Genomic DNA, 24527 nt, shown 5'->3' with positions numbered 1-24527 from the left:
TCATTTCTTCTGAGCCACTTCCAGTAAAACTAGTCCTTCTGTCTTTTTGTTGGGGATATGTGAACAAACATTTTCCAGCGTGCATAGTGGCGCACAAGATACGATGTGCAGAGTGTATTAGACTCTGTGGAATATACATGTTCCGTGTTCGTTGATGGGGCAACGCAGTATAATTTGGTAATCAAATGTATTAATATCTGTTGTGCGAATAAAGCATAAGTTTATTTTGTCCCTTAAATAGTTGTTACCTGCCATTTAGCTGCGTTAATCTGCATAAACTACAACAGGTTACGGGCCCAGCTACTGGTTTAAAGCGAAATAATAAGCTTTAAGGTGTCGTGTATTTGCGCAAAAAGTGAGCGGAAGTTCGTATAAAGTTGGATTGTGTACGCTATACGAAGAAGAAAATAACTGTAAAATGAGTACAACATAGATACCGCAAATAGAATGGTTTGTAGGGCGCGAAAATTACGCGACCTGGAAATTTTCCGTTGAGGCGTATTTGCACTTGGATGACTGATGGGACGTCGTAAACGGTAAATTGGCACCTACGTAATTAAGTTTTGTTACCAAGGATCGGAAGGCGAAATCAAAACTATTCCTTTTGATTGATCCAGTGAATTATGTTCACATAGAAAAGGCTACGTCAGCAAAGGAGGTATGGGACAAACAATCTAATTTAAAGATGGTGGTTTAACCAGAAAAGTAGAATTACTTCGTGAGCTGATAACCACAAGATTGAATAAGTGTAACAGAGTGGATGAATATGTGGATAAAATAATTTCAATATCCAACCGCCTGAGCAATATTGGATTCGAAATTGCGGATGAATGGATTGGAACTTTATTGTTAGTTGAACTACCAGAGAAATATTCGCCAGTGATTATGGGTTTGGAAAGTTCGGGAATACCGATTACAGCGGATAGTGTTAAAGTAAAGATTCTACAGGACGTGAAGAATGAACCAGATTCTAATGCTTCAGAAAAAGAAACAGCGCCGGCTTTATACTCTAACTACAGGAAATAGAAGCCAATAAGATGTTTCAGATGCCAGAAAATTGGACATATTGCTTGAAAGTGTAACGAACAGTTTAGTATAAAAGAAAAGAAGCATGTTAATTCTAGTAGTCCTGAGAGAAAGACTGCCGATAAAGGTAAGGCATTTTCTGTTTTTTACTCTTTTAATGAAGCGAGTGGCGATCATACAGAATGGTTCCCAGATTCAGGAGCATCTGTGCACATTACCAAAGCTCCCTCAGGTTTGTATGACGTTCAGTCAAGGATTGACATTAGAATTTCCACACTTGACGGATCTAAGTTAAGATGTGAACACGCAGGGAAAGTGAATCTTAATTTGCTTCTGAATGGGGAAAAGGAAATTGTTACTGCTCATGATGTACATTATGTAAAGAATATTGCAACTAATTTGTTGTCAGTAAGCGAAACAGTAAAGAAGGGTAATAAAGTTATCTTCGATATAGAGGGAGCCAAAGTGATAGACTCTTGAGGTGATATTGTAGCTACTTCAAGTAATGTAAGTGGTATTTACAAAGTGATTACAGTTCAAAATTCTGCTGAAACAGGAAATCGCTCTGTTTATGCTGCAAAAAGTTTCTTGTGGCATAGAAGACTTGGACATTTGAATAGGAAAAGTATGACTACTGAAGAATATGGCAACTGGGATGGAAATTATGGAATGAATAATGTTCAATGTGGGGTGTGTTTGCAAGGGAAGCAAGCTAGACTGCCATTTAAATCGAGTCAGAGCAGATCTACCGAAGTCTTCCAACTCATACACTCAGATCTCTGTGGGCATATGGAGAATAAATCCTTAGGAGGTAGCTTCCATTTCCTGACATTCATAGATGATTTTTCTAGATACATGCATGTTTATTTTATAAGTATCAAGGATCAAGTGAATGATATATTTGTTATTTATTGCAAATTGGTCGAAAGACAGACTGGGAAGAAAATTAAAATTATTAGATCAGACAATGGATCAGAATATGTAAACAGACGGTTTAAGGAACAGTTGAATGGGATGGGTATTAGGCATCATACTACCATTCGCTACAGTCCTCCTCAGAATGGAGTTGCAGAACGAGCCAACAGAACCATTGTAGAAAAGACAAGAAGTATGTTAAGCGATGCTGAGCTAACTAAGTGTTTTTGGGCAGAGGCTGTGTCAACAGCAGTGTATTTAATTAACAGATCACCTACCAAAGCTGTGAGACACAAGACACCTTATGAAGTATGGACTGGGAAGTAATCGGATCTAAAGCATTTAAAAGACTTTGAATGCGAAGCTATGGTTCAGATTCAAAAACCGTTAAGAGTAAAGTGGGATGCAAAATCTCATGGCTACGTGAGGTTTCAAAAGGCTACAGACTTTATAATCCTGTGAATAAGAATATAATAAGTAGTAGAGATGTAGTATTTCTGGAGGATTATAGACCTAAAATAAAGGAAAGTAGTCAAAATGATACAGTAATGCAACCAAGCACAATGTGTGATAGTGCTGAAACAGTGATGGAAACTGAAACAGAGGAAGACGAGAATAAAGAGGAAGCTGGTGTGCTACCCGAAAATCAAATTGAGGAAGATGATTCAGCAGTGGAAGTCGGTTTAAGGCGGTCTTCACGTATAGCAAAACCAAAAGAATATCCAGATTATGAAATGTATGCTGGCCAAACAATCAATAATGAACCAATCACAGTTGATGAAGCTTTAGCAAGCTCAAATGCTCAAGACTGGAAAAAGACTATTGAAAAGGAGCTGCAATCTTTTGTGGATAATGATACATATGAATGGGTTGTCATACCTGAAAATATAAAGCCACTAAGAACAAGATGGGTGCTGAGTATTAAAAATCATGAGAGTGCAATACCAAAATTCAAAGCCAGATTGGTAGTTAAAGAATATTCCCAGAAAGAAGGAATAGATAACAATGAAACTTTCTCACCAGTGGTGAGGAGAAATTAATCAATACTTAGGCATGAAGATTCTGAGCAGTACCAACAGAGAAGAATTAGGGACTGATTAATCTCTGTACACAAGGAAGATCTTAGAAAAGTTCAATATGGAAAATTGTAAACCTATTTCTACTCCTAAGGAAAACAATTCAAAACTGCTAATAACTGATGATGACAAGAAATATAAGGAAATTATGCCCTAATTGGAAGCTGTAGAAAGTCTACTGTGCTTAGCACAGACTTCCAGACCAGACATTGCATTTGACACAAATGCAGTAAGCAAGTTTTGTAGTGATCCGAGGGAAAAGCTCTGGATGGCAGTCAAGAGAATATTCAGATATTTAAATGGAACTGCTGACTAAAAGTTAAAATATTCCAAAACTGGAAATGTAAATTTGGAAGGATACAGTGATGCAGACTGGGGAAATGCGCTGGAAAGCAGACACTCCGTCACTGGAAGTTGTTTTAGACTAGTGGGAGGATTGATATCATGGTCATGTAAGAGGCAAAGAACTGTTGCTTTGAGTACTGTAGAAGCTGAATATATGGCCTTGTCCTCCACTATCAAAGAAGCTCTTGGATCCGCACACTGATGAATGAAATAGAATCTCCTTCGACATTAAAGCCAACTGTGGTATTTTGTGACAATATGGGAGCTATTAAACTTGCAAAAAATAATGTCACCAGTGTAAGATCCAAACATATCGACATAAACCATCACTTTATAAGACATCATGTGGAACGGAGAAATATAATCCTCAGTTATCTATACACAGAAGAAATGTTATCTGATCTCCTAACCAAGCCTCCCAGTAAGGACAAACTTCAGAATCTGGTGAAACATTATCGTTTAACCTCGGATGTGTAGTGTTGAGTATCTGAAAAATATTTGTTCACTGGGGAGTGTTGGGGGTATGTGAACAAACATTTTCCAGCGTGCATAGTGGCGCACAAGATACGATGTGCAGAGTGCACTAGGCTCTGTGGAATATACATGTTCCGTGTTTGCTGTTGGGGCAACGTAATATAATTCGGTAGTCAAATGTATTAATGTGTGTTGTGCGAATAAAGAATAAGTTCATTTTGTCCCTTAAATAGTTGTTACCTGTCATTTAGCTGCGTTAATCTGTATAAACTACAACACTTTTACCATTCTTTTCATAGTCCTTCTCTTTACCTATCCTGTCAACAAGCTCAGTTTTGTTTGAAGTGTATGTGGCAGTGTTTCTTCCCGTTCTGCTCTTCATATTGAAACGCAAAATTTTCGCATTTTCTTTACAATCTTTTCTTTTTGATAGTGGATTTCGCTCCCTACAAAGAAAAGAGGAAATTTTATAATCCCTTCTATAGAGGGTCTCGGGTTTTATGATTTTCCTGGAGGATGGTGTCTCAACTTCTTCATGTATATATGGTTTCGATATGTCATTATTATTATTATTATTATTATTCTGTTTGCTTAAAGCTCGATAGCCTCACATCTTCAGTTTTACAGTTATAAGAACATATGCCACGTTCCACAGTCTTTATCTCGTTGGCTTCTTGATTTGTTGCTGTTTGCACGTGGATTGCACGCTATCGCTTGCTTATACTTTGAGGTTCCTCTGCAGATGGCCTGATTATGCGTAATGGGAGAAATGCGTTTCGTCTTCCTAGCTAAATACCACAATGAACCCATTGTCCGACAGTGTTGGCATCTGCCGGCCGCTGTGGCCGTGCGGTCCTAGGCGCTTCAGTCTGGAACCGCGTGACCGCTACGGTCGCAGGTTCGAATCCTGCCTCGGGAATGGATGTGTGTGATGTCCTTAGGTTAGTTACGTTTACTGGGTTCTAAGTCTAGGGGACTGACGACCACAGATGTTAAGTCCCATAGTGCTCAGAGCTATTTGAACCATTTTGTTGGCATCTGGTGACTCTAAGGTTACGCTTCACAGCAGCTGGTCGAAATTCATTTTTGTGTAACGGACTGAAGCTGAGTCACCTTCTGGGGAATGCAGTACCCAGAAGATGGCTGTGTGTACGGTAGAGGCAAAGCCCCACATTCATGTCCCCACTAACACACGATCATGCACACTCTAATGTCGGGGTAATAAATAAAACTGACCAGTAAAATGCCAAGTGTAATGTCTAGTCGTTTAAGAACTGATTAAAGTGCTAGATGAGATCAAACTTCACGTACTGAGTATACAGGAGCAATTTCCAGAAATGGGACTTCACGCGCTAACAACGACGTTGAATCAGGGGATTATCTACTACTTGCTGGATAAAAGCACGGTATTGATAAAGTAAATGTGTAAGTAAATAACGAATAACGTGAGAGAACCTCATAGCACTATTCAACACAAAAAAGAGCCCGAAATACACACAGAAACCGAGCGAGGTGGCGCAGTGGTTAGACACTGGACTCGCAATCTGGAGGACGACGGTTCAATCCCCCGTCCGGGCATCCTGATTTAGGTTTTCCGTGATTTCCCTAAATCACTCCAGGCAAATGCCGGGATGGCTCCTTTGAAAGGGCACGGCCGACTTCCTTCCCCATCCTTCCCTAATCCGATGAGACCGATGACCACGCTGTCCGGTCTCCTTCCCCAAAAACAACCAACCAACACACAGAAAAGTTCTGAACGCTAGCAGTATTGGTTCGACACCACGAATACATTTTCGTAACGGACCAATGAAAAATTACCAGTCTGGAATAGCAGAGTAACGGACGGAAGATGGCTCTTTCTACAAGGAGCCTGAGTAGATCACCGGCTTCACGTGATGAATAGGGTTCTAAACCGTCCTGTTTTTCAAAATCAATTAGGTGCGGCAAATGCGAACTGAAAAAGCCAGTGAGCGCAAAACAAACTTGTATGCCTGTGGCATACGAGAGGACTTTAGAAAGTAAGTTACACTTACCGTCCCACGCTGTGCACCACTGTCAGAAGATAGTACACGTTCTGAGCTGCCTGGACACCCAGTCCTGCTGCGGTACATTTAACAGGTGCACCACAGTGTGCAAACAAAATGGCACGTCAACTGGAAACGTAGTCCAAAGTTGAAAAACGCGGAACAGTACGAGTCTTGCGGGCAAAACTTACGAACTGTATTCAGACTCAAGGGTGCAATTCTGGCAGTACATGGACCAAAAGCAATGTTGCATCCACCTGTAGTGAGAAGATGCCAACAGTCTGACTGGGAACGCGCAGACGTGGCTCACGTTGGTTGGGAAGGAGGGCCACCGACATCGACGTCAGAAGGCAATGTCCACACAGTTGAGCAACTCATTTCCCACAGTCCCACATTCTCAGAGTATTTTGTCTGAAGGCCACTACGTAGAGTCATTAAAAATTTCAGAGAATAATGTTAAGTAACTGAGTATCATTATGGTTCAAATGGCTCTGAGCACTATGGGACTTAACAGCTATGGTCATTAGTCCCCTAGAACTTAGAACTACTTAAACCTAACTAACCTAAGGACAGCACACAACACCCAGCCATCACGAGGCAGAGAAAATCCCTGACCCCGCCGGGAATCGAACCCGGGAACCCGGGCGTGGGAAGCGAGAACGCTACCGCACGACCACGAGATGCGGGCAGTATCATTATGATCATATAACTTACGTGATGGAAGATGCACACGCTAGGAAAGTTGTATGGAAGCAAGAATGTTATGCGTTACATAATTATTTAACTGTCGTTTGGAGTGACATCCCATGACAACGACGTGAGCAAGTAATTTACCGACAGGCAATGTAAATATTGTATGGGACTCGTGGGTGTGTGTTTATATATATATATATATATATATATATATATATATATATATATATGTGTGTGTGTGTGTGCGTGTGTGTGTGTGTGTGTGTGTGTGTGTGTGTGTGTGTGTGCGTGCGTGTGTGTTTCAGTATTTATTGGAAGATGCCTGAGATGGCAAAAATAAAACAAAAAGACATTGCTCAGACTTATTACCGCAATTTTTTGCCGTGGACTCTTTAAGGGAAACTTCCTCGCTGTGCCACGTGAAGAGTCGTTCTGATGTAAGGAAGGCGGGAAGATGGAAGTTGAGTTATCTGCTGAGCTGCTAAAAGAACGTACTGTGTGGAAATGAATCAAAGTTGTTGAAGCAGTTTTACGGAAAATGGTTTTCTTGGGCCACAGACAACAAAGCACCACGTATTTTGGATTTAAGTGCTTTTTCGCTGTGTAATTGTTCTCAAACGACTGTAAGGTATTTGAAATTATGTGATTATTACGAACTGTACGTTTCACATCACAGCCTGATGATGAGATGGTCATATTTATGAAGCTATTTCAACACTGCCCGTTCTTCCAATTTTTCCCCTTTATTCTTATTTCATCCCTCCACTCCCCAAGTGGGCGGGTGGTGAGCTGTCAGTGGTACTATACTCCACTCTTCAGCCAAGAGTGTTCATAAAAAGAAAACAAACGTAGTAGAATAATAAATATATGAGGTCTGATTACACGGTAAGTTAAAAAGATTAATGACAGACAGCTACAAGGACGAAGGACATATACAATTTAAAAACACAGTTGAAATGAAGGAAAATTCATCAATGAAAAAACACTGGGGCACTGCATTTTCGCTCAGGATCTGAAAGACCTACACAGGGTGAAAAAGTGTTCTGGATGGAGAGAAAACGTTCCATAGAGGTTCGGCGGCGGGAGGTGAAGGGTGTATAAGATGTCTGTTATGTGGGGAAACTATGGAGATGAGAGGTAGGAGGCGAAGCAGATTGTGGGAATAGAGATATGGGGAAGGACAGAGGGTGAGGAGGAGTAATGGCGTGTGGGGAGGGTAGTGGGACGACAAGAAAGGGATGCAGGTGAGTGCAGGGGGAAAATCAGAGAGGAGCGCTGATGTGATGGGAAAGGGTTAAAGTTGGTAGGAGGGATAAATATCAGGGCAGATCTGATTCTCTGGGAGGGGGAGTTGGTTGAAGTTACGTTGGGACAGGATATGGATTGTGTGGAGGTGTAGGGATGGAGGGATGCGTTGGTGAAGGTGTGGCAGCACGCCAGTCCTTGTGATAAGAGTGATGACAATGGGGTTATTGGAGATTAGTTTGTGGAGAGTATAGGAGATGTGCAGGTGTTTGATGTAAGTGAAGAGAGGTGGGAATTTGATGAGATGGTAGCGGATCCAGGTGGGGGGTGGGGGGGTGGGGGGTGGGGTGGACGTAAATGAACGCGGAAAGCGAGACGGATGCAATGCATTCGAGGATTTGGAGGGATTTATAGAACTTTGTTGGTGTGGAGATCCACTCAACTTTGCGTAACAAAGAATGGGTTGGATCAAGGTATTGTAGGTGTGGAGGATAGTGGATGGGTGTAAACCCCAATTTCGGCCTGTTAGTCGTTTTAGTCTATTGTGGGCTTTCTGTTAGATGGTTAGTTGGTGGAGGTTCCACGTTACTTGCTGCTGGAGGGTTAATCCAAGATATTTTAGTATGCTAGTTAGCTGGATAGGGCAGCTGTAAACGGTAAGGTAGACGTCATGGAAGCAGAAGGTTCAGGTAGTTCATCCTATAATTATTGCCCGGGTTTTGGAGAGACCTGTCGTTCAAAGGATTTGCAGTGTATTAAGAGTGCGAATTGTAATTGCTAATCTGAGGAGGAGTCTGAAATTGTCGTCATATTTCTAAATGCGCATTTCCACATGACTGATAAGCAAATTCTAGGTTGAAAGGGAGGGTGGAAAAAGTGACCCAGTCAATATTCCCACTAGACCGTAACACCAGAAGTGAATTACGTCTCGCTTGTTGCTTTCTCGAGGCGCTGCTGACCTGTCGAGCTGTGACAGTTGTTCACTTCGTGGCAATAGCATCATTTTCTCGAATTAATTTTAATTGATCATAATTCAGAGAATTTGTGCAAAATATTTGTAAATTACATACAGAAACGTTCCTCATAAGTCAGCGCATGTATCAATCAACATCTGATCAAAATCCATTCCGCAGTTCATGTGATTTGCCTGCATATAAAGATGGATGCGAGCAAGCGACTTGAGTTTCTATTTGGGTTGGTGCATGAGTTGGTCGCATTTTTCCGTAAGTTTAGTAAACATGATGGATGCAAAGAACAGAGACTCTAGTCTTTGATAATACATTGTCCTTTACTGTTCACAACAGTCTGCCAACGCTGTGATAACTTTTCGATTCCGTGACCGTAGAAACCACGTGGTTTGGAGGCGAAGAACGGGTCGAGTCACGTATATAGCGGTTTTCGATCTAGAAAGGAAGTTCATTGAAGGTCATTCGATAGAGAGAGGAAAAGGTAAAATCTGAAGGCACAAGATCACGAGAATGAGGTAGGTGCGGAATGATTTGTTAGCCTAGCAGAATACAGGCTGGCGTTATCATGGAGTAGCATCACTTCACGCAGCCTTCCTGATCGTTGTTCTTGGACTGCGTCTACAAGACGTCTCAGATGTTGACAATAAATGTCAGCAATGATGATTACACCTCAGGGAAGCAATTCATAGTACACCACATCATTGCTATTCCATCAGATGCGTAAAATTATTATTTGTGGGCGTGTGGAGGTCTGCTGCTTTGTTTGAGTTCAACAGTTCCTTCCTTCTAAAATCCTAAAGAGTCGACTGCACACCGACCAACGCAGTGCCGCAAAACGACATCAAGAAGGCGGTGACCCGCGCGCCAATGGAGAGAGCGAGCAGGGCCACACCTCCAGGAAGGCAGAGTCCAGTGCTCCCTGTCAACACTGATTTAACCAGCCGCTCATCGCTGGTCGGCCCCACTTCGGTTGCAGACCTCGAGAGCCTCCGTTCTGCGAGTAGTAATAGTGTATAAAAGTACCTGCGAGTAGGGGGCACAGGAAGCCACTTCATAAAGAGAGAGGTAAAAGGTTCAACTAATTTTCAAGTTTGATGTACAGGTCATTTTGGATTCCTGCCACAGGCCATCGCATTTTCTCTCCTTCCTTGTTTGCATCTATGCTGACTCCCACAGCAACTGACACATTTGGAAATGAAGATAACAGAACCGATGCTCTTTGCCGCTCGATCATAGTGCATCACTAAATTTCTCTTTCAGAGGCGCATTGCTACTAATTGTGGTCTTTCTTCTACTTATAATTTGTTGCGGCGCTTCTCTGATTAAAATTGCGCCCAACCTGCTTCCTACATCACCTGTGCCTATGCCCCTGCCTACTGCTGGCTTTGATCTAATGCAGTTTATTCAGTTTCAGAACCACTAAATGTAGCAGCTGATGACAGCAGTCCAGCAGCTCATTGGTGCAAAAGTCACTACTGCATCAACTCCGTCACAACAGCCAGCCGCATCCACGGCAGCACATCATTGCATTGCAACATTCTGGGCTTTGAATGACCAGCACAAGGAGTGTAAAGAGTACTAGGCTCAGTTTAACGCTCACTCACAGAGAGTACTCTACTGCATTGGCTCCTTACTTAGCTTGCATTTACCGTGAATCTCTTGCCCAACATTAAGTCCTGAGCGACTGGAAAAAAGCGCAGGTGACGCCTGTAAATAAGAAGGGTAGAAGGACGGATCCTCAAAATTTCAGACCAATATCCTTAACATCGGTTTGTTGCAGGATTCTCGAACATATTCTCAGTTCGAATATAATGAATTTCCTTGAAATAGAGAAGTTACTGTCCATGCATCAGCACGGCTTTAGAAAGCATCGCTCCTGCGAAACGCAACTCGCTCTTTTTTCACATAATATCTTGCGAACCATGGATGAAGGGTATCAGACGGATGCCATATTCCTTGACTTCCGGAAAGCGTTTCACTCGGTGCCCCACTGCAGATTCCTAACTAAGGTACGAGCATATGGGATTGGTTCCCAAGTATGTGAGTGGCTCGAAGACTTCTTAAGTAATAGAACCCACTACTTTGTCCTTGATGGTCAGTGTTCATCGGAGGTGTGGGTATCATCTGGAGTGCCCCAGGGAAGTAGGTACGCTGTTGTTTTCTATCTACATAAATGGTCTTTTGGATAGGGTGGATAGTAATGTGCGTCTGTTTGCTGATGATGCTGTGGTGTACGGGAAGGTGTCGTTGTTGAGTGACTGTAGCAGGATACATGATGACTTGGACAGGATTTGTGATTGGTGTAAAGAATGGCAAATGTAAATTAATGCAAATGTAAATTAATGCAGATGAATAGGAAAAAGAATCCTGTAATGTTTGAATACTCCATTAGTAGTGTAGCGCTTGACGCAGTCACGTCGATTAAATATTTGGGCGTAACATTGCAAAGCGATATGAAGTGGGACAAGCATGTAATGGCAGTTGTGGGGAAGGCGGATAGTCGTCTTCGGTTCATTGGTAGAATTTCGGGAAGATGTGGTTCATCTGTAAAGGAGACCGCTTATAAAACTCTAATACGACCTATTCTTGAGTAGTGCTCGAGCGTTTGGGATCCCTACCAGGTCGGATTGAGGGAGGACATAGAAGCAATTCAGAGGCGGGCTGCTAGATTTGTTGCTGGTAGGTTTGATCATCACGCGAGTGTTACAGAAATGCTTCAGGAACTCGGATGGGAGTCTCTAGAGGAAAGGAGGCGTTCTTTTTGTGAATCGCTACTGAGGAAATTTAGAGAACCAGCATTTCAGGGTGACTGCAGTACAGTTTTACTGCCACCAACTTACATTTCGCGGAAAGACCACAAAAATAAGATAAGAGAGATTAGGTCTCGTACAGAGGCATATAGGCAGTCATTTTCCCCTCGTTCTGTTTGGGAGTGGAATATGGAGAGAAGATGCTAATTTGGCACGAGGTTCCCTCCGCCACGCACCGTATGGTGGATTGCGGAGTATGTATGTAGATGTAGATGTAGATGTGGATCACGTGCAAGGTACTGGGAAACTTTCTCATTTCTTGTCAATGACCGGCACAGGAGTTTATCAAATGGTTCAAATGGCTCTGAGCACTATGGGACTTAACTACTGAGGTCATCAGTCCCCTAGAACTTAGAACTACTTAAACCTAACTAACCAAAGGACATCACACACATCCATGCCCGAGGCAGGATTCGAAGCTGCGACCGTAGCGGTCACGCGGTTCCAAACTGACGCGCTTAGAACCGCACGGCCACACCGGCCGGCAGGAGTTTATCGCCTCACTCAGAAGTTATTCCCGACTAGTAGGCCGGAGTTGCTAGTTCTTGAAGATTTGGTTTCCACCCTTACTATAACTATTATGAGGATCAGGTACACGTTGCTGCAGCTCGTTATAAGTTCTTTCGCTTGCAGAAAATGCCAGAACAGACGTACTGTCAATTGGTCACTGAACTTCAGGGTTCGACAAGGTGGTGACGTTTTCATTGTAGCTGTGGATAGTACTGGAATGACGCAATGATTCGTGATGCAATTACATACAATGTGCCAGACAGTAGGAATCGTGAACAAAACCTCAAACATTCTGATGCTACTTTGAAACAAGTGTTACAAATTATTGAACATCAGGACTAGCGTGATAGTGTCGTGGAAAACTTCGAGCCAGTCCCAATTTTCAGTGTCATGCAAAGTGACAAACAGCTGTGTCCCTGCAACCGACCGCCACGCGGAAACAGGCCACTACACTGTGGACGAAGTAAGAAAGTGTCAATGCGTGTGTCTGCTGTGAAGTCATGTCCTCGCTGCTTTTCCGCGCGCAAACGACAATATTACCCTTCGCTGATCGCATCCTGCTTTGCTTGCGGAAGACCACATCACTTACAGTCTGAGGGCTTGCCACGGAAAGAGAACTCCACCCATGTTCGCTCTCATAAGCACAAAGCATCTTTTCAAACAGTGCATGTAGTTTCTTCTAAACCTGCTACCAGCGCTAGTAACGACCAAATTCAAGATGTGCCTTCACCCTGTCCCAGTGCTGTGCAACGATAGCCAATCAAACTGTTTATGAACAATGTGCAACCTAAGTTTCTTCGGGTGCATCCTGTCCCTCATGCAGTTGGAGACAAAGTTACAAGTGAACTTAAGGAATGGCAAGACAGTGGTGTTATTGCTCCTATACTGGCTAGTCAGTGTGCTTCTCCATAAGTGAGTTCGTCTTTGTGTCGATTTTAAATCCGCTCTGAATCCACAATCAACAATTGATGCTTATCCGTCGCTTCGCGCTGAGTAATTACTGGACAGGCTTGGTGCAGGCTGCTATTTTTCAAAAATGGACTTACTCGATGCGTATTTGCAAAACCCGCTAGAAGAGTAGTTTCAGAAAGTCTTTGTGGTCAACACACATTTATGGGTGTTCAAATTTCTGCGCTTACCCTTTTGCAGCACTTCCGCGCCTGCCATATTCCAACGCTACTTAGAATAGTTTACTGCAAAAGTTCCATTCTGTTCAAAGTACATGGACGAAATTGTGATGTCTGGATGTACACCGAAGGAACGTACCAGTAACCTTTGAACTCTTTTTTTAAGTACTTTCAGGTGTAGGTTCGAAGTGTCGCCTGCACAAACGTGCCTTTTTTCAGACTGAAATTCAGCAGTTACTCCCTGTTGTTAACAGCCAAGGTGTTTATCCCGTCCATTCACAGTTGCTGGCCATATATTATATCCGGTTTACACCTAAAGCAGCGCAGATCGCGGCTCCGTTGTGTCTTTTGCGCCAGCAGAATGTACCTCTTGTTTGTCCAAAGAGTGTCAGGATGCATTCCTGAAACTTAAAAATGCCTTGTTGAGTGACAGACGCCTTGCTTATTTCGATCCCGCTAAGCCTGTGGTTGTATCAATGGACGCTTCTTCTGCGGAATTGGAGCTGTGCTCTCGCACAGATTTGGTTCACAGGACAGGCCGACTGCTTTCGCTTCCAACTTAATTAGCAAGACTCAAAGCAACTATTCGCAAGCCGAGAAGGAAGCGCTGGCGTGACAAAATTTGACCGTTATCTGTTTTACCTAGCCACTTCAGTCTTTGTTTCATCCGTCTAAACCTCTCCCGCCACGGCTCCGAATCTGCAACGTTGGGCTTTGTTATTGTCACAATATCTGTGCGAAATATTGTACCGGCCATGCAAATGCTGACGCCCTGTCTCGCCTTCCTGTTGGTTCTGATTCTGAATTCGATGCTGCCGCCGCTTCTTGTTGTCAGATCGATGCGCAGGATACTGAACTTTTACAGACTTTTCCACTGAACTACACGAAAATTGCTCAGGCCACAGAAGCAGACAGTGCCTTGAATCTTTCGTTACACTACATTGGTACTGCTTGGCTTCATTCAGAATTCTTTTGTGCTCCGATATTTTACTCGTCGGCATAGCCTCTCCGTCCAGTACCGAGTGATCTTATTGCAGAATGACTCTGGAAAAGCAGATGTGCTTATTCCTAAAGCTGAAAGAAGTGTAGCAGTTGCTCCACGCAAAAAAACAGTTGACGCGTCGGCACTGTACTTCACTGATCATGGACGGCCGTATTGAACAGATGACGTCTCAACGTTGCACTTGTGCTGAAAATCGGCCCCGCCAAAAACGTTTTCATCTTGGCCAAAGTCTCAATCGCCATGGCAACAAGTGCTTATTGACTTTGCTGAATGAAACGCATTGGAGAAAGTTATTATTAGCTAATGAAACGCAGAATGGATCCATCCAAATAGTCGCTCACGTTAGCACGCTGCTTCGGGATTCAGGGAGGTGAGGTGCGCTGGCCGCGGAGCGAATCCATTCGGCCGATTGACGACGAAGGTCAGTGCGGCGGACAGCCTGGATGTGATGTTTAGGTGGTTTTCCCCCTCCAACTATCTGAATACAGGGCTGGTACCCACATCCCACCTCAGTTACAAGACTGGCAAACATTTCGAAAACGTTCCTACCCTTTAACATGGATAATAGTACATACAAACAGACAGGGTACACACAGGGAAAAGGTGGGAGTGGTGGCGAGAGAAATGGTATCACACCACCCTATACGACTAGCACTGCGAAATCCAAATTAAAGTATGATACGAGATTTACACTAGGAGAAAGAAAAAGAGAAGAAAATGCAAAATGTGCTACTGTTGACGTACTCGACACGAAACTTTCCCAAGATAGCAACAAGCAACGCCACACAACGACAAGAGAGCCCCAGTGGCAGAAGAAGTCAGAAGTAAAGGAAGAAATAACTGTAAGTTACAGATGTGTGCAATCAGACACCTATGTTATAGAAATTTATAGAAAAGCATTTGTATTTGCCCTGAGTTGTATATGATATACGTACTCTCGACCGGTTTCGGTTATTTCAACCATCAGGTACAAAAATTATAACATCTTTTGGTTTAAAAATGCATTATCTCAGGCCTGAGATGGCTGTTGACTGTCAGGAGTGTATGTGTAACTTACTTAAGTTTTTCAAGACATTGTCTAAACCTGCTAATGTTGTATCCCACGTTTTTTTATTGTTACTGTTGGTATAAAAAGTGTCTGCTATGATAAATGTGCATTTTTAAACCAACAGAGGTTATAATTTTTCTTCCAGTTGATGATGGGTGAAATAACAGAAATTGGTCAAGAATAGATATAATACACTACTGGAAATTGAAATAAGAACACCGTGAATTCATTGTCCCAGGAAGGGGAAACTTTATTGACACATTCCTGGGGTCAGATACATCACATGATCACACTGACAGAACCACAGGCACATAGACACAGGCAACAGAGCATGCACAATGTCGGCACTAGTACAGTGTATATCCACCTTTCGCAGCAATGCAGGCTGCTATTCTCCCATGGAGACGATCGTAGAGATGCTGGATGTAGTCCTGTGGAACGGCTTGCCATGCCATTTCCACCTGGCGCCACAGTTGGACCAGCGTTCGTGCTGGGCGTGCAGACCGCGTGAGACGACGCTTCATCCAGTCCCAAACATGCTCAATGGGGGACAGATCCGGAGATCTTGCTGGCCAGGGTAGTTGACTTACACCTTCTAGAGCCCGTTGGGTGGCACGGGATACATGCGGACGTGCATTGTCCTGTTGGAACAGCAAGTTCCCTTGCCGGTCTAGGAATGGTAGAACGATGGGTTCGATGACGGTTTGGATGTATCGTGCACTATTCAGTGTCCCCTCGACGATCACCAGTGGTGTACGGCCAGTGTAGGAGATCGCTCCCCACACCATGATGCCGGGTGTTGGCCCTGTGTGCCTCGGTCGTATGCAGTCCTGATTGTGGCGCTCACCTGCACGGCGCCAAACACGCATACGAGCATCATTGGCACCAAGGCAGAAGCGACTCTCATCGCTGAAGACGACACGTCTCCATTCGTCCCTCCATTCACGCCTGTCGCGACACCACTGGATGCGGGCTGTACGATGTTGGGGCGTGAGCGGAAGACGGCCTAACGGTGTGCGGGACCGTAGCCCAGCTTCGTGGAGACGGTTGCGAATGGTCCTCGCCGATACCCCAGGAGCAACAGTGTCCCTAATTTGCTGGGAAGTGGCGGTGCGGTCCCCTACGGCACTGCGTAGGATCCTACGGTCTTGGCGTGCATCCGTGCGTCGCTGCGGTCCGGTCCCAGGTCGACGGGCACGTGCACCTTCCGCCGACCACTGGCGACAACATCGATGTACTCTGGAGACCTCACGCCCCACGTGTTGAGCAATTCGGCGGTACGTCCACCCGGCCTCCCGCATGCCCACTATACGCCCTCGCTCAAAGTCCGTCAACTGCACATACAGTTCACGTCCACGCTGTCGCGGCATGCTACCAGTGTTAAAGACTGCGATGGAGCTCCGTATGCCACGGCAAACTGGCTGACACTGACGGCGGCGGTGCACAAATGCTGCGCAGCTAGCGCCATTCGACGGCCAACACCGCGGTTCCAGGAGTGTCCGCTGTGCCGTGCGTGTGATCATTGCTTGTACAGCCCTCTCGCAGTGTCCGGAGCAAGTATGGTGGGTCTGACACACCGGTGTCAATGTGTTTTTTTTTCCATTTCCAGGAGTGTATATACAGCTGATGTTTTTCTATAAATATCTCACAGTTGCAGCTAATTATGTGGACAAGTTTTTAACATTGTAAAAATACCAAGAGCACAATGTAGCAGGAAGTTTTCGCCAAGAATCACAACGCTTTATTTCCAGATGCGATAGAGATTCCGACGATAGGAATTTAGTTCCTGGTTTCAAATTCCAAAAGACACATTACTTACATATACTACAAAACGTAAATATGTTATCAGCTCCTGGATCAAGAGAACCACCGTCTGCTTGTCAGACGATTTCAGTATCTGCACTTCGTTAACGTAAGGATGTTAAGATTTCTGCTCTGACAAGTGTACTTGTTTACACAACGGACCAGTATGACTGATCATAACATTTCTAACCCGATACAATGGAACCATCTATTACGAACAGTGAAAGAGAAGAATGTGTGGATAAGTCGGAGGAGGCAAGAAGGCCCTGAGAGATGTATGTACTTCTCACTTAGGGCTCGGAACACAGTTAGTTCATTGGGCACTTGCACCGTCAGTGTGAAGAACACGAGTGTGTGGCTGTAGCAGAGTTCAAGAAACCGAGAAACAGTGGCTCTGTCTCGTGCGGTGGACGATTTTCTCCCAAAAACGGTCATACGACCCCTTAACCTGCACAAAACAGTTGTCTTTATTTTAAATTACTCGTAGTTGTACATTAATTTTGCGTTTCAAACTCAGGAAAACACACGTATGGATGTTAGCTGGGGTACACTATATTCTGATGCAGTTATTTGTCTCTATCGTTTGTTCACACGAACTGACTTCAGGGTCACGTACCTCATTGTCCTTGTCGGCGTCTTTGATGTGCTGGGCGATGAACCGCACACCCTCCAGGGCGGAGAGGATGTCCGGTGAGAGGTTGCGAGGCAGCGTGTTGTCCGAATCCGTCACTGCAACAGAGGTGAGGGAAAGAAAGCTATAGAAGGCATTCCACTATGAACGCTACCGACAGCTATATGACACGAGAATTGGGCGAACTGGAACAAACGCTGCTTTTCACAACAGCAAGAAATGATCGCATATTTAGAAGAGTGTTGGGTTGAAATGTTCCATGTACCGATCTCACCTAACAGGTTGTTTCACCTTCATTCAGATGAGTTACTGTGAATAACTTTTCTGTTTACAATTACAGGTACTTCATTTTCACTTAAATTAAGCAAATGGAATAAAAAACTAGAATACAATATTTTCTTAATGGAGTAACCAAGTTCATACAATCTTCTAATTTTCTCCTTCGTAGAGAGCACTAGTTTTGTCCATGAAGGTTTTCGTAGTGTGTTAAGCGAGCGAAAATCTTCTACCGTCTCCTGCCGCATAAGATGATAGTGTAAGCAAGACGTATCGGAAACACTGTTCTCTCTTTCAATCTTCTGGCGAAGTGCCGGCGCCACATAGTAATGTAGGTGTCGGTAGCGAGCATTTAGATCTCGCAACGAAAGCTGAAAGTGCGGTAGCAGCCCGCTACATTGTTTGCATAGACCTTCGTGATGCTGGCTGCTGCCCCTTTCTTGTTATGGCCGCAAAGACTGCTTGCTAACCTGTGCTGAGAGCAAAACTACTATCTCAATTAATAACATTCATCGACATTCGTATCCCTGCTGTCTCCAATAAATCGTGCTCACACTCTGAACTTGCGCAGCAAACAACCGATGGAGATTTTACAGCACTGGTTTTGTCTTAAATTTCTATTTACAGGTGATTATTGACAGTTTTTGCTATATCTTTTTAATGCATTACAACATCGTATGTGTCTTAGCTAGGAACCGGTGATTTGAAATACTGCCGTTTCTGTCTCAGTTAGACACTATGTTATTAGGCTTTTCTTCTGGGTTGGGGGGAGATGTCACGAGTGTTCAGACTGGTTTGATGGAGCCTGTCATTATTCCCCCTCTCTCTCTCTCTCTCTCTCTCTTTCTTTACATCTTCTCCTCCCTCTCTATGTCTATCACTTCCTCTTCCCTCTCCATCTCCCCCTTACCCCTCTCTCTGTTCGTCTGCTCCCCTTTCCCTTTGTGTGCAGTCCTAAAAGACCGACTGCACACCGACCAGAGCAACGCCATAAAACGGCATCAAGAAGGTGCTGACCTGTGCGCCAATGGAAAGAGCGGGCAGCGCCATACCTCCAGGAGTGACAGAGTTCAGCGCCCCCTCTCAACGCCAATTTAACCAGCCGCCCATCGGTTGTCGTCCCAGTTCGGTCGCAGACTTCAAGAGCATCCATACTGAGTAATAGCAAGACGATACATAGCTTACGTTCTGCGAGTAGTAGTAGTGCATAAAAGTACTTGCATGTAGAAGGCACAGGAAGCAGCTTCAAGCCACTTCATAATGAGAAGTAATGTTTCTTTCCTTTTTAGAAATAAAATGTTCTAATAATTTGGAACTCTTATGTACAGATAATTTTGTATTCCTATCACAGGCGATACTTTCTTGTGGTGGTGCTGACTTCCACACTAGCTGTCACAACTCTCTCTGCCTCCCCATCGCCCTTCTTTCTGTTCATCTGCTTCTCCTCACTGTACTTTTTATCTACCCTTCTCTCTGTCCCTCTCCTCTACCCCTGTATCTGTCTCCATCTCGTTCTTCCTCTTCTCTCTATGCCCATCTCCTCCTCCCTCTTATCTGTCTCCATTTCCTCCTTCCAACCCACTCCATGTCCATCTCCTCCACCCCTTCTCTACCCATCACCACTTTATCACCCCTACCCCAATAGAAACTTGATGGTTCTCACCCCACAGTATTTCTTTCCAAATAATAAGTAACATGTGTAGCAAGCTTGAATGACGTCAGCTGAGGAGATTAGGGGGAGCTGTTTCGTTTTTACGCGTATCGACGTTTATGGTGATATATTTGCTGAACTGTGTGTCGTACAATGATATAATTTTGCAGGAACATTCAGTGGTATGTGAGAATAACGTCTACAAAAATACGTTGAGAATGGACTTAGTTTAGCAGTATAGGAGTAATAAATTAAATTCATCATGCCTGATGTGGCAGTTTTACTGAACGAACAGCGGAAATATAGTAAGCGATAAACGTATTCACTCCCATCATTTTGTGTGCGACGTCACCGAGAAAAAGTCTCGTGAAAGTTTGAAATTATGTGTAAAATTTGTTGCAAGTCACTAAGTGCTCTCATTCTCCAACACTGGAAGAATAAAGTCCGGCTATGGACGTGCCGTGTGCTACGTCACCTCTTCATCCCCACTACTTTAAGAGGTAGATGGTTCTTGTCCCCACAGTGGTTCTTTCTAGGCAGTAAGTGATACGTGTAGCAAGTTTGATTGAAATCGATCGAGTGATTATCAGAGATGTGAAACATAGATACATACATTTTTATAGCGTATTCAGATTAAGGCTTCTGTTTGATTCCAGCAGACTTCACTTAGCGAGGTCCTCTTTGGATGCTCCAGTCTAGTTTCTATGACCACCTTGATGCGTCTGTAGTGTGCTGTTGTGCCAAGGTAGTAGAATTCCTGCACTTCATGGTCAAAACTTTTAAGGTTACTCCCCATTACATCTACATCTACATCCATACTCCGCAAACCACCTGACGGAGTGTGGCGGAGGGTACCTTGAGTACCTCTATCGGTTCTCCCTTCTAATCCAGTCTCGTATTGTTCGTGGAAAGAAAGATTGTCGGTATGCCTCTGTGTGGGCTCTAATCACTCTGATTTTATCCTCATGGTCTCTTCGTGAGGGAGCAATATACTGCTTGACTCTTCGGTGAAGGTATGTTCTCGAAACTTCAACAAAAGCCCGTACCGAGCTACTGAGCGTCTCTCTTACAGAGTCTTCCACTGGAGTTTATCTAACATCTCCGTAACGCTTTCGCAGCTACTAAATGAACCTGTCTATCTTTGATTTACGCCCAATTTACATTCTACGCACCATTAGATCATTAGATTGTTCATTGGTATCAACAGGTCCCTCAATTGAAAACATCGGCTGTAAACAATGTTAAACGATATTTTGACTGTTTCGAGAAATCGCGCGGTAAAATTTCTGTAAATTCCCGTAACCAAGATATTGCATGTGCATCCAGTATTAACTTTGTACCTAGGTAAGTCATTGTTTTCACATATATGTACCGCAGCGACGTATTTCTAAAATGGTAAATTCTACCCACAGTTCTATTTTTAAATTTTTATCAGTGGGTACTTAACATTGTTTACTTGCAAACCGAGTGCACTTAATATCAGTTACAATTGTCTTCTCACTGTTTACTTGATGGAAGAGTCAACGAAAAATTACTGCGAAACTAAAACACAAATTGAAAAGGTCCTTTTACGGGTAAAACTTTTTGCCGGTAAACAAACCTGTCAGTACGCATATTCGGACATCATAGAAATTCAACTGCCAGAAACTCCTAAATATGCACTACTTGACGTCTTCAATTATACACTCTGAACGCTTTTGAGAGCATTCACTTCGAGGGTCTATACGTTTTCATTCGCCAACACCCTCCTTTCTCCTGTATGTTTTGTATTCCTTTGCATCATTTCTGTTTGTCTTCATTTGTTCCTGGATATCCCATGTTTAAGCCTCTTCCGATTTCTCTGTCCGCTCTGCTGATTATTTGCATCAACTATTAATACTTGTAAAATGTCCGAACCTGCTGCATTTTTGGTAGGATGCACTTCTGTGGTTTTTCCTCTGAACCCAAAAAAATTCAGATCTGTAAGCTTAACATCCTCTACATATCTCAGAATAATCTCATGCCCAAAAGTAGTATAGATAGTTCGTAGCATATACTCATCAACATCCTCATACATACGCCAGATACACGAATAAATAAACACGTAATACCAGCTGTGTAGGATATATAAATGAGGTAGTAACGCTCGTAAGCAGGTAAATAGTTTACTTGTGTTCATACGCTTTTCAAGGTATGGATACAGCTGTAGATAACGCTTTATATGAAACCAATGCAAGCATCTTACTACAACATATCAACAATGTTGGTGACGGCGCTAAACATGCCTGTCGTTGTACTGTGACGTAAACTACGGGAAGTGACCGGACCAGTTCACCGGAATAGTACCTCCTTTTTATGCGCATTTCCGTTCAGGAAGATACGGAAGATGTTTATCGGATTCATATATATCGTCTAATTCGTACAACTCGTTCGTGGAAAGCATTCTCTTGTCGCGGCCACTGCACACATTACGATTACAAGCAGTCAGGTTTGTGACACTCACCGCTGTTTATACTTGCACATCCTGTCAAAGACACCACAAGCTAAAATCTGAATTTCGAGATAGAGCAGCCACCTCTGGAATTACTGTGGTATTTCCAACAAATAGGCTACAGCACATCATTTATTATGTTCTGCAATCAGTTTCCCATTGAATGTCGCTTTACACAGGTTACACCCGAGGTCATCAATTCTGCCTCGCTTTCGTAGTGGATGACAATGTCATCAGCGTATCATATCTTTGATATATGTTCCCCTGAATTTTAATCCCACTTGTGAATCGTTCTCTTATTTGCGTTATTACTTCTCCCTGTGTACAGGTTCAACGTCGAATGGCCAGTGACCAACCACACATCTCCAGTAATAGTTCGTTTATTGCTACTCCAGGTCTCACATAGGCTGTGAGGGGCCAATCACCTATGAGTTGAGTCTGTTCTGTTCGTGTGTATAGTTTTGCTAGTGTCGTCAAGATCTCCTTCTGTGTGTGTTCATCATCATCTCCTTGCATATAATGGGTTTACTTTCACCGCCTCTCCCTTACAGCACAACTGCCGCAGCCATCACTGCATGGAGGACTTCATCTGACCCACCATCACATGTCCACCCCCTTTCCCACAGTTTCTTCTCCACCCATAGTCAAATCAGCTACCTACCCTCCCCTCCTCAGCATCCCCACCATCTCCTCACCCTCACTACTGTGATCATGAAGCCTGACCCTGACATCACGACAGAGGAGGTGGTCACTGAACTCGATTGCCTGCCATATCTTCAATGACTCCAGTCCCACCTTCGTCATGCTTGTATACATGGAGCCAGCTACTGTCACTGATTGTCTCCTCATCTTCAACTGCCACCACAGAGTCAAACCCTCCAAATCCCTCCCTGAATTTTACTGATGTCAAAAACGCCTTCTATATAATCATCACCTCACTCCTAATTGTAAGAATCCTCCCACCTGCTCCCACTGTACGCACTCCCACTTCCTTAAACAATGTCACAAGCTAGGTTCCCCCACCCCACATGCAACACCTGCTATGATGCTCACTCTACCAACACTGCTAAGTGCAATGCCAAATCCCCCCATCAAACCTGCATTAACTGTGCCTGTCCATCCTACTGAGCATCTCAGCCATCTGAACAATTCCCTCCACCCATCATTCATTTCCTTACCATCGTCCTCTAAAATAACCACCGCTTGTAACGACCACATACACTTCAGTATCTCCCTTGCTCCCCACTCTGTATTCCATCTCAACACTCAATCCACATATCCCCAAAACCAGTCCACTTAACCTTCACCCTTGTATAAACCTCTCCACCCCTAGCCCATTCAACCCGCTTCCTAGGCTCTCACCATGGCATGACAGCACTACAGCAACATCTGTTCCCTACTCACCAACATGTCCTTTCCCTGCACAACATTGATACCTTCCTCCCCAATGAATCCTTCCTCCATCAAAACCACAGCATCTGCACCTCTCCCTATATCCTCCACGGTACTGATAACCCCCTCCTCCAATCGAGAGGTGGAGTAGCAATTAACCATTACAGGAACATCAACACTGCATCACAGCCCATAATCAGTAAACCCTATAAACACCTTATCCTTAGCATCTTCTTCAAAAGCCTAACTGTCACCTATCTCACAATATACATTGACCCACCTATCCCACATACTATGAATGACTCACTCACATCGATTGTATACCTACTCCAACAATACTGTTGTTGACAACCTCAACATGCATTGCACATTCCCTGCAGAACTCCAGTAATGGCGCCAGTTTTCAAACTCCCTCTGATGTGACATAGTCCCCCTACCACAGCACATCCATCCTGCAAGTAACACCATGCCGCATGTCGTCCTAGCATCACCCAACCGCCTTGGTCACCTCATTGCAGAGGCCCTCGATTCAATAGGAAGGAACCGCCTACCTGCCCTCATCACAAAATCCTACACACTACCCAGTCGCCATGCACCACACCTCAAACTCCATCCAAAAGTTGTACATCACTGCCCCCATGTCAACTGTAATGCCTACTAGGAATCTATAAATATCCAGACAGGAAGCAACCACCTAACCTTTCAGCAACACACTGATATCCACCATGCCACAGCCTTCCTGCATAAGGCCTTGTCAGATGCGATCCCTCCCCTCATAACTACTGAAGCCATACAACCTCATGTCCCACTCTCTCATAACAGGCTGTATTCCTTCTCCATGAATCCATCGCTTATATTGCTCCTTCCTGTTGACTCATGGCCCAGATACACTTACACACCACTGGCAAATACTGCAAAACATTATAAATTTACTCAATGCCAAAAAGTACTGGACTGTCGCTAGACATGCACCAGACTCAATGCTACTCTCCCAGTTAACTCTTCCAATTACTGGAAGCCATTCCATTGAGTTACAGGCA

At 43.9% G+C, this 24527-nt stretch overlaps 1 protein-coding gene across 1 annotated transcript in view; it reads right to left on the bottom strand.

Moving 5' to 3' along the window:
* The window catches only part of LOC124621963 (acetylcholine receptor subunit beta-like 2), a 294185-nt gene that overhangs the window by 13889 nt on the left and 255769 nt on the right, over positions 1–24527 (bottom strand). Inside the window, exon 11 of the mRNA XM_047147491.1 lies at positions 17684–17796. Coding sequence (XP_047003447.1) covers positions 17684–17796 — 113 coding nt within the window. The remainder of the gene's footprint in view (positions 1–17683; positions 17797–24527) is intronic.

Source organism: Schistocerca americana, chromosome 7 (assembly GCF_021461395.2).
Source record: "Schistocerca americana isolate TAMUIC-IGC-003095 chromosome 7, iqSchAmer2.1, whole genome shotgun sequence".
Classification (NCBI taxonomy): Eukaryota; Metazoa; Arthropoda; class Insecta; order Orthoptera; family Acrididae; genus Schistocerca; species Schistocerca americana.
The sequence above is the reverse complement of the archived record's forward strand: the minus strand, read 5'-3'. Positions and strand labels throughout refer to the sequence as shown.